Source organism: Xenopus tropicalis, chromosome 7 (assembly GCF_000004195.4).
Source record: "Xenopus tropicalis strain Nigerian chromosome 7, UCB_Xtro_10.0, whole genome shotgun sequence".
Classification (NCBI taxonomy): domain Eukaryota; kingdom Metazoa; phylum Chordata; class Amphibia; order Anura; family Pipidae; genus Xenopus; species Xenopus tropicalis.
The window spans coordinates 47,550,769-47,562,341 of NC_030683.2; the positions used below are offsets into that span (position 1 = coordinate 47,550,769).

The window sequence follows — 11,573 nt, forward strand, 5'->3', positions numbered from 1 at the left end:
GAGACAATCAATATGCATTTGAAACACAGTAAGTACTGTATCTAAAAAGATCATTTGCAAAATTTGCAAAACCTGTGAACTGCAGTGATTGGCCATTTCAGATGTTTTAGAAATAATTGTACATCCATTGTCTGTATGTGGGGTGCTTCCGAGTACAACTTGCTGTCTTCTTACTTGTAGGACCAATCATATAGCTTCAAAAGACAAGATGGAGCAGATGAAGAATCTGACCTCCTCTAACATGAAAAACAATGAAGTGGCAGCTCTGGCTACCAAACTGGAAAACCTTGCCCAGAATACCCCTCTCCGCTTTAGTTCTGAAGCAATGAGGCCTCCAACCAAAAGCAACTCTAGATTTGGAAACTTCAGCCAGCACTCCTTCTTTTCTAGACACAACCCACACCCACATCGTGTAACCCACATTCAAGGTGAGTCTTAAAACATCAAAGACCTAGAATAGGCCACCTGTACATAAACCACAGGGCTGTACTGTCTCTTGTAAGCTTATTTAAAATAGGATTTAAACAGTATTCAGTTTCCTTTTAAAATTTTAAAGCATCCCTTACACAGATTCCAGCTGTTGTGCATACATTTTTTTTTTTATTTAATTCAAGTAAATTACAAAGGAACTGTCAAAAGTACAGCTCCCAACTTGCTTCATTGTTGAAGTATTCTGGGAGTTTTAGTCCAGCAACATTAGCAACATCAGAGATGCAAGAAGCCTACCAAATACTAGAGGGTCCTCCAGTGAGACTGTCCTCCTGTTCTATTTTCATCTGAGCCTAAAGAATATATTTCTTATAGCTCCAAACATCTAAACAGCATGGCTGTAGTAGTGATGTATGAGTTGGATTTTTTTTTACCCACACCCACCCTTACATGGGCCTGACCTGGCCTAAGGTTGGTAAAAAATTGCATGAACCGAATCTGACCCGGGTCCCTAGTTGATGCCATAGAAGGTGACCCAATATGCTGGCCCAATTATCAGCTGGCCTGTACATCATTAGTCTACAAGCATACTTGTAACACTTGTTTGTCTTAATAGGGGTATTATACCAGGCTAGTTGGACACTTAGAGCACGTGTTACAGCAACCCCCTTTCCCAGGAATGGGCCTCCGCTATATGGGAGCTATGTCAGGGCTAGATGATGTAGTTGAACTACAACTCACACTGGTGTTGTGCAATATAATAAGTGATAGGACGCCAGGAGCTCTTGCAGTTAACTGAATGATACTTTATTTGGACAAGGCACATATAGAATAGTGCATCAGGGTATATACTCACAGTCACAGCAGTATAGAACTTGGTCACAGAGAACACAGCAGAAGTGACACTCAAGGTAACAGTATAGCCCACTTGGAGGATTTGCAGAGTATTAGCTGTATGCCAGGAATGGATGCCCTTTACTGGAACGGATCCCCTCCAGCCAACTATGGTTCAGGGTAAGGAACTGCCTGAATCCTGCGTCTTAACTGTGGTCCCTACAGCAAGGCATACAAAGCCTGGGTTAGACTAAACCCTTACAGTCTCCTTTGATGGGGCTAGTGCTGCCCTTACTAAATAAGCTATCTATGCTCACCACTCCTAGAGGGTGCTATTACATATGACTGACTGTGCTGGCTTTATCTCATTCACGGGGCCCTGTCCCCGACTTACAAATCAGCAGTTCTCTTTACTGGGGCCAATGCCTCAGGCTCAGTGACAGGAGCCTTTAGACACCATCAGCCAAAGAGGAAGACACTCCCTTGTGCCAGACACTATATAGTCTGCACAAGGGGAGTGGTCAACCTGGCTAAACCTATAGAGGGTAGCCTAATACTGTAATCTGAGTGTAGAGGGCTCTGCCCTATTACAACACAGATAACATAAAGGTAGGGGATAACACCATAGGGAACTTAACCCTATGGGTCCCTACATACTTCTGTAGTAGAATTATGCCTGTACATCATTAGTCTACAAGCATAATACCCTGCATTAGAACAAAACCAGAAAATTTAGATTAAGTGATACCTTGTATTGTTTAATTTAGTAGATTTTAAAATGCAAGTTCTCTGGACTACTTAGGTCTAGAAATAGAATAGAGTAGAATGTAGTGATTCTGTTCTGCCACCTGATATAGCAGACCCGATGTCTTCAGGAAGTGCTTTTCAATTGCACTAGTATTGTATTACACATAGCTATGATAGTCTAAAGCTTGACTTTTTGCTCTCTAACTCCCTCTAGTGGTATACATATTCTATACATTCTGATTCTATAAATCAACATAAATTTATTTTAACAACATCCTTTAGAAAAGAATTACATGAAAATATACTGTGACATAATAAAAATAATGGGACATAATGCAATTAACAAAATTACATAACAGTGTTGTTGAATCATTGCATTGTCAATCAATAGGAAAAAAGTAAGGGCAAAGCCTGGACATAAAGATGTAAGCATATAGTTAGTTGTCAGTGTGTCAGGTTCAAAATAGGCCACTCCCATCGTTCAGAGAGACAGAAGTACAGATTTAACTGTTTTTAATGTATAAAATGAAGCTTTTACAGTGGCCTTTTTTTTTTTATGGAAAATTAATTGTTTGATATGCGGAGAGCATTGTTGGTGGTTTAATAATATTTGGGCACTGAATGGGAACAACCCCTTTAAAGACAAATCCACTGCCTGTTAAAGTACTTTGCAAATGTTGTAACTGGTTTAATTTTCGATGTGAAATACTATTATCTGTGTTAAATAATGTGCTTGTTTGCATAAACTATTTTCTATTCATAGGCCTTAATGGAAACCCTGTGTGCATTGTCAATGATGAATGGTCTATCACATCTCCACTGTTTCCTCATCCCATGGTTAAAAGTCAGTTACTCACCAATATCTTTGGAGTGACCTGTAGCATGCCTATTGGGGATCCTCATGGGAACAAGCACCCATACCTTGGAGCTGGTAGGTATTTGCCTTTACATTGCCTACCTCAAAGTGTTTTTAATTAGAAAATATAGGACACCATAGACCTCAACTGCACAACCACCAACCAGACCCCTAATCCAGCCTCAAATTTCACCTATTTTCTAGAAAGCTTCACTCCTTCTAGGTGCTCAATTTATAATTGTATTGCCACAACAGGGAGAATTGGATGGTAAGAAGATTTTTAGCCCCTGACAGTTTTTCTGTTTTTCACAGTCTGGACTGAAATTACTTAATAAAGTAGATTTTATATGAACATGAAATATGTTTATAAACTGTACACCTTCTTAGACTTGTCATAATCCTATTATAGTTAATTTAAAAAATATTTTGTTACTTATTTACATATTAGGAAAATTCACTATTTTCTTTTAGATTTAATCAAATGATATGCTCTTATACAAAATACTGTTGTGAAAGAATTATCTTCTAGATATACACTGATAAACTGCCAGTTTTTTTAGCACAAGTAACATAAGGTTTATCATCTGCAAATATGTGCGTATCAGGAAGTAGAGGAAACACTGTTTGCTCAGCCACACTTTACTCAATTGTTGCTAGACTACAGATCCCAGCATAATTTAACATATTAAAAAAGTTAAGGCATGCTGTTTGCTGAGCTACAGCAACATTAGTGCTGTATTCTTACATATTTCTAAATAATGCTTCGTACTAGCTCTACAGAGCCAGCAGCTACATTAAAATTCCAAATAATCCTCCAATGAGAATCCTACTTGATCTGTGTATTTCTGGTGCCCTAATGTTTGTTCTTGAAATAGTAGCTGGAAGTTAAAATACAGTTTCTATAGCACCTCTCAAATATGTTCTCCCCATGCTTGATTAGTGTAACATAATGATACCAAAATTGCATAATGATATCCATATGTAAAATAACAGCAAGAGGAGGGATAAGGACAAAGGAAGAAAGGGAGGGGAACATGGGATTTCAGGGTTTTAATAAAAAAAGGTAGCATTTTTAAATTCAGCCACATTTTTTTTTTACTGTTCAGTGACTCACAGATGCTTCTTTAGTGTAGTGACCTATGCCTTATAATGGAACATCTGCTTCTGTGTTCCTTTGTTTTCTCATCTTTTCCCATATTGCAATGTACCTGCTAGCCAGCTGAAGGATTCAAAATGTGCATGCACAACTGCTGATCATGGAAGTCAGCGGTGGCGTTAAAATTGTATTAAAAAGTTATTCATGCTTTTTACTAAAACTCTTTCTATGAACTGCTTATTATAGGGGACAACAGCTGTTTATAATGCCCACACAGGGGGTGTGGGCAAAATTTTGGCATTGTGCACTTATGTTCATGGGAGTCTCATAAAAATAACTTGTATGGGGTTTCTGATGGGGGCCCTGATCTTGGCCACACCTTCCCCACCCTGACTCCTCCCTATTTCACCAGCCCCACCCCCAGTCTAATTCACAAATGCAAACACAAGTACTAACAGCTAAAATATATGCAAATTTGTGCATTCCTGAACAAAACATTAGCCACAGCCATGAATGGTATAGGTGTTAGGCCACCATTACATGATCCATACCATTATGTTGTTAGTACTGTTTCCTCTGTGCTGCAGGTTCTGTCTCTGAAGCATGGCGCGAGGAGCTGAGAGAGCTAGCTGCTAAAGTCTGCACTTCTGACAAACCACCAGTGAAGAAAGAGGTAATTTCTTCAATGTACTGAATTTTAAAATTACAATTTAATTTTGGCCAGTATACAGTTTGATGTCTTGCTAATATTTTGATAACTAGGTTACAGTGTCTCAACATTACAGTTGTGGTAACAATTTTGCCTCAATTCAAAATTTTTCTGCAAGGTAGTGTTTTTTTCCCGTGATCTTTACAGCTATTCAAAACAAACACAGCAAAAACAAATGCCATCTCAACTTTATTTCAATCAAGTTTTTAAACTTGGTTATTTGAGATTAATTATGCTAATAAAAGATTCCACCACCCAAAACCTGCCAAGATGCAGATGGCATGTGAACTGCATTTTCAGTATTCAGACAAGTTTATGTTCTAGGTTTTTTTTTCAGAGATTTTTAAGACAGTTGAGAATATACAGATTTCTTTAAAATAAATGGAACTATGCAATTTTCATTTGCCATTGAGGTTTTTTATGAATTTATTCAAAAAGAAACTTTTTGCAATCAAGGTTCTTACTCCAAAAATAAGTTGAAATCTGTATAAAAGATTGCTCAAATAATGGATACATTTTGCAATAAGGGCAGCTTGCGACCCCCAGCCAGGGCTGTAACTAGGGGAAGGCCGAAGAGGCACCTGCCTAGGGCGCATCGATGGGAATACACCAGGCAGATACCTCTCCTGCCTACCCCCAGTAAGCGCTCTCTAACACCACCTTCACTATCAGCAACCCCCCACCCCACGCAACATCACTTCGCATGCGTGTGCATGGGGGAAGGGGTGAGGTGGCCAGCTGGGTTGCCTAGGGTGCCCGGTATCAGTTTGAGAAACAACACTAGTTTATGTTATGCAGTCATACACCACTTGCTCTATGTAGCACTGGATTTTGTTCTGTTTATTCTTTATGCCACCCTTATGTAACTAGGTAGAAGAGCCACGTAGATCCACACTATATTCAGCTGAAACAGGGCGCATAATTCCACCATCATCACGTGCAATGACCCGCCAAGGATCACGCAAAGCAAACAGAAACAGCATCAACAAATCAAAAAATTCAGCCACATTATTTCAAGACCAGGAACTGCTGGTAAGAGATTTTGGGGGCCATGCAGTGAGGGGTAAATATTGGCATGGTCTAGTGACCTATAGTAAACAATGAATAACTGGTAGCAGGCTTTTATTCATTCCTATGGGATTTTTAGAAGAGTATTTATCAAAGGGTGAATTGTTTTAGGGATAAAAACAGACTGGTTAAATTTTTCTGTGGTGAGCTCTAATGTCACCGTTTAACAAATTTACCCTTATGGGTTTGTGCCAGCATGGTATTACATGCAATAGATTTTGACAAACAAATTGAATTGCCTTTTATGAAGAGGTGAGCAGAAACCTAGACTCTGGGTGGCAGCGGATGTGATCTAAAGCATTTGATACAGAACCACACAGAAAGTTACTGATTTATTTAAGAAATATTGTAGACAATGGTATTCTAATATAAATTAAATCTCCCACCTCTCCATTTAGCAAATAATTCTATATACATATATACAAATATATATCCTAAGGAACATGCAGGTGTCTCCTCATATATATAATTTTTGTAAGGAAAGAAAAACTCTTTCTATACACACAGTTATGGCACAGTACAACATTATATTAATACAGTTTATGACTGCAATATACATCATATATTTATGCATTTATGTAGAATAAGAAAGTTATTGTCTGAGAAGTAGAAAGGTTAATTAAAAATACATTTTAAACTTAACATATCTTCAGGAAAAGGTATGAAAAGTATCACCTACAAACTTGATGACTAGTATCTTATTCTGAAAACAATAAATGGTTCTGTATGCTGTTCTTGCTGTGTATAACAAGTGTTCTTTTGTGTACAGTATGAGAGAGGCTAAAGCTGGCTAGACATTTAATACACTCGGGGTGCCTAACATATTGGCAACCACCAAGTTTATTAACCTTTCATTCTCCCATAATGCTGCAGAATGTATGATCTACCAGCACTAAAGGGTTAAGGAAGTATTTGCTACAGGTATGCTGTGGGGTACACTTGAAGCATGTGCTGTTTTTGACATTCCCAAACTAAACTACTAAGCTATATCAAATTTAGTTTAGCTAATGATTCATTTTTATGCCCTTAGTCAGCATGTTCTATGTCATGATTGTATATTTACCAAAAACTGATGTACCTAATGACAAATTGGTCACACTGACCTAGCTTTATCTTTTTCTGCCAACAGATCTTAGAGCTGCTAAGCCAAATTCTGCAAACAGATTCTCTCACTGCAATCCAACAATGGCTCCTGTCCGCTGGACAGAAAGGTGACTGCACACTCATACATATGCATTTTTATTTTCCATAACATAAATTTGGATTCCCGAATGGAAAACCCCTTTCTAATTAAAAATTAATGCACTCTTTGCATTTTAAGCAATTCTATATTAAAAAGTATAGGGTTTTATAATTTACTTTTATACGGAACTGCCAAAGGCCATGTCTATAGGATTGCTGGGTTACAGATGGCTACTGCTACATTGTACCAAGAGTCATTTATATGTTTCTTTGTTACATTTACATGTAACTTTAAAACCACTAAAAAGGCATATTAATGAATATTTGAAAGTTGCTTAGATTTTATTATACAAAAAAAGAACATTTTTTGTATTGAAATTGCCCATATTTTAATGGGGCAGTCCAAATTTATGAATCCTAAAAGTAATGGAGTGTAATGAAATTCACCCTTCCCACCTTTAGTCTCAAATACTAACTCCACAGATGCAGTAGGCAACTGCAATTTTCCCTGCAACGTGTTGTGTTCCAAGCTATCACTTGGTCAGGTGTTGGTAGCTTTAGCGCTTCCCTGTGTCAATAGACGCAGTGTACTTGCGTCTAAAAAAATCATTCACATGCTGAAAACTAGAAATGACACCAGGTGGACATATGAGTCCAATTTGTGCAATTGTGCTCAAAATTGCCCTTTGCTCACATCGTCTGTGGACAAGCCCTTTATTCTCATTCAAATTCTCATATTCACATACACACACATCTATATATATGTTTGTATGTTTACATTGACTTACATTCATGTTTACAATATTCCAAATTCATTTCTTTTCTCTGCAGATATTCATACTTTAGGTGCAAATACACAGGCAAAAAAAATAAAAAAAGGGGAACAAGCAGGGGCTTATGATGCCACTCCCCCTCATGTAACCTTGGGGTGGGTCAAGGGGTAGTAGTTGCATCTCTATTGCAGGAACTGTGCTCTGTGAGGCCAGAAGCACTTGAGTACTTGAGATGCTAGGTATATGCTTATGGAAGGTCCCTTAGCATTCCTAAAACATAATAAAGGACCCCCTTGCACATTATATTGTTTGTGCCAGCACTCAATGTATGTTAAAAAAAATGATTGTGTTACAAAGCACACCACCTTTAAGCAGTTATTCAGAAAGCTATATTTGCAATTAAAATTTGCAGTGTAATAATCTTCAAACAAGTACATTGCAAAATGTAATGTCAATGAATATTGTAAATTTGTTTTCCACTTATGAACCTTGTTGTATTTTCCCAAGTATGACCTAACTGATCAGAATCCTGTTTCCTCTTGTTTCACAGAAAAAGATCTAGTAATGGGCATGATTCAAACAGCAACTGCCAATATGCAGCCAGATTCACAGACATTTGGTAAATCTATGGGGGACCGGCTCCATTCTCAGGCAGGCCTTGGATTGCTGTCAAGAGACGAGTATCACCAGATGAAAAATATGAACAGGTTCTTGCCATAACTTTTACTTTCAGTGTGGAGTGTGTGTTTAAAAACTGCTTACAATGTATTGCTAATGTAAAGTGCTCCGTAATACTGGAGAGCTCTCCTACCTCTCAGCATGGCAGTCACGTGCATTAGTGAGCATTGTGGCCTCATCATGCAGCCACAATGAATGTACATTTGTACATGCACATTATGCGCTGAGATGCGTGAAATCACGATTGGCTACCTGGCCTTTATTTTACCGACCTGGCCTTTATTTTACCGGCCTGGCCAGTGAAAATTATGCTTAAAGGAGAAGGAAAGGCTAATAAAGAGTTAATCTCAAGCTGCAGGCATACCTTCAGTTGTCTCAATAGTGCCCTTAAGTTTCCCCATACTTCACCTGTTCAGAAGATCAGAAGCCAAACAGGAAAAAAAAACGCTGAGCAGGGTAGAGAAGATTCCCATAATGCATCGCTCCTTCCCAGACTTGGCGACTTATTACTGTAGGCGGCGCATGCGCACACAGAAGGAGCGCAGAACATGCAGGTGGGGGGAGCGGGGGGGGGGCAGGTGGGGGGAGCGGGGGGGGGCAGGTGAGGGGAGCGACGGAGGGTTTGTGGCAGGAGTGGGGAGCGGGGGGGTTTGTGGCAGGAGCAGGGAGCGGAGGGAAAGGGGGTGGGCTGAGTATATCTCTTCCTGACAGTGCAGCGTTGTATGGCAGATGCGAGTAGCCACTGAGCTGTGAGCGGCGACGGGGGGGGGGGTGCTGCCGGAGCGGAGGACAGTCTGTGACATGCTGTCGGTGGGGGGGGGGACACTCTGTGACATGCTGGACAAGATGGCGGCGCCGTTCACTGAAACAAGTATGTAGGTTCTAGTATGTGTATCTCTGTAAATCTTTCATTAGGCAAGCCATAAATATAGTTTTTACACAGCAATAGTAGCACTATTTAATAGTGTGCTTAATAGATTTTGATTTTCCTTGTCCTTTAATGCCAATGTTATTAATCGGTAAAAGAGGCAAAAATATAGGAAGGCCAGTATTTTTTTCCAGAAAGATGGCAACCCTAGCTCCTGCTAAAGGCCTTGTTGTTATTTTGATCTAGTTGCTGACTCTGTGCCTGTCCCTGACTTTTATTATACTCAGTCTGATTGACTCCCTGCCTGTGTCATGCCCACTGTATGTCTTTGGTTCACCCTTGTCTGTACCGAGCCTTGTTCGGACTCTGAAATGTTCAGGTTCTCTCCATCGGTCTGCAGCAGAAAGTTTCAGAGTGTGTTTACACCAGCAATCCCCAGGCCATGATAGTTAATTAAAGCAAATCATTATAATAGATATTACCTTCCCAAATCTTTCTTTTTTAGGTATTTCTGTTTCATTGTTATGCTAATAAGATAAAACTAAGTATAATGCACTGGAGTTGTTTCCTTTGTATTGCTAAGCTTTACTACAATGTTAGTTATGGAAAGGTGATGTACCCATTTAATCCTGTTATGTACTGAATCTCCCACATTGATATTAACCAGGGCTGACCAACATTTTCTCGGACTTAATCTCTTGAAGAGCCCAATGTGGCTAATGGGCCTTCAGCTGGACTGCAGGGATGTAAAGAATAAGGGAGCCATCTACTAACTGTGGATTTTTTTTTTCTGTATCGGATTTTTAGTGCTTAAAGTCGCAGAAATTGCGACTCCTCCGAGATTTACTATTTGTCAAAATGGTTAAAAATCCGAATCATGTGGCAGATGTCCCTTCCCTGGGGATCCTTTTTTTTCTTCAAAACTTTTTAGATTTTTGACGCTGGTTTTTTGTGCAACAATTTGAAAAAGTCACAGTTTATGCAACTATTCGAAAAATTCAGAATTTTCAAAACTTTTCCCACACGTGCTTTTTCATGTCAGATTTTTTAGTAAATGCCAGACATTCTTGGAAACAAGTTTATTTGAATTTTAAAATAAAAATTAGAAATGTTAGAGTTTTAGTAAATCAGTTTCAGAAAGGGTCTCTTTACACTGTGGTCTTAACACCATTAAACTAGCAAGATATTTTTGGCATAAAGCATGGCAACTTCTGCATTGAGAGAGTGAGAGAGAATAAAATATGTATTATAAGGCATGCCAGTTGCCCAGGTGCAGTACCCATACCAACCAATAAAATGTTTGCTTTTAAACATTCTACCAGTAAGTGCTAACTACTGATCCCTGGTCCCTTCCCTTTCCTTGAAGTTCCTTCTTTTGACTCGAAACTTTAGAGGCTTTGATTTGTTGACACTGAGTTTTGTCCGAAAACTCTACTTTTTCAAATTGTTGCAGCGACAATTCGATAAAGTCGGGATTTTAGCTGCAGCAATTAGAAAAAGAGCTTTTTGCGACCTTTCTCAAAGCGACTTTTTCTATAGGATTTCTTTAGTAAATTTTAAGCAATAGTGAAACTGAGTTTCAAATTTGAAAATTATAAAAAATGAGAATTTAGAGAGTTTTAGTAACTCTGCCCCATAATGTACATGGTTTTATTAATATTGCATGTATTCTGTTATTAACAAAAAAAATCTGTGTATGATAGATCCAGCAACAAAGAGAAACAGGAACCTATCCCAGAAGAAGATAAACCAGGTAATTGATATTTGTCACAAGCAAATCTGTTCCAACTATGTACAGCAGAGGAAAGTCGACTTCATTTCAGAAGTTCAGTTATTGTTTAGGCACCTATTTACACATGTCCAACTAAATGGGTTCATATAAAAAAAGGGGCATATATTTCCCTTTTAACTGAGATGGATTTCATTTAGATGACAATAACTCCAGGTTAGCTTATGTGTTCTTTCCACTTTAAAAAAAATAAAAATATATATTTACCACATATAATTCATTCTTTTCTCCTAGAGCATATGGGTGCTGCAGAGGTGCTCCAGATAAACCCATCATACAATGATAACAAGAGTAAGACTGGCTCAGCTGAATAATCTGCATTTTATATTGCACCTGGATAAACTACATCCTGCCAACCCAGCCAGACAGCCCATTGGATGTGATAATTTTAAATTGCCTGACAACTCTCCTTTATGTCGGATGCTCTATTTTACCCAGCAGTATCTCAACAATACATTAAATGGCAGGCTATCCAAAGAAGTGATAACTCATACTCACTGAGTTTTGGACATGAAATAAAATATTTAACTCTTGCTTTACAGTA

General features: G+C 38.6%; 1 protein-coding gene across 1 annotated transcript in view; it reads left to right on the forward strand.

The window, feature by feature from the left end:
- The window catches only part of tbata (thymus, brain and testes associated), a 28,020-nt gene extending 16,447 nt beyond the window's left edge, over positions 1-11,573 (forward strand). Inside the window, exons 2-9 of the mRNA XM_018095971.2 lie at positions 181-428; positions 2,774-2,941; positions 4,550-4,635; positions 5,542-5,703; positions 6,869-6,950; positions 8,245-8,401; positions 10,944-10,993; positions 11,264-11,573. Coding sequence (XP_017951460.2) covers positions 209-428; positions 2,774-2,941; positions 4,550-4,635; positions 5,542-5,703; positions 6,869-6,950; positions 8,245-8,401; positions 10,944-10,993; positions 11,264-11,343 — 1,005 coding nt within the window. The 5' untranslated portion in view covers positions 181-208 and the 3' untranslated portion in view covers positions 11,344-11,573. The remainder of the gene's footprint in view (positions 1-180; positions 429-2,773; positions 2,942-4,549; positions 4,636-5,541; positions 5,704-6,868; positions 6,951-8,244; positions 8,402-10,943; positions 10,994-11,263) is intronic.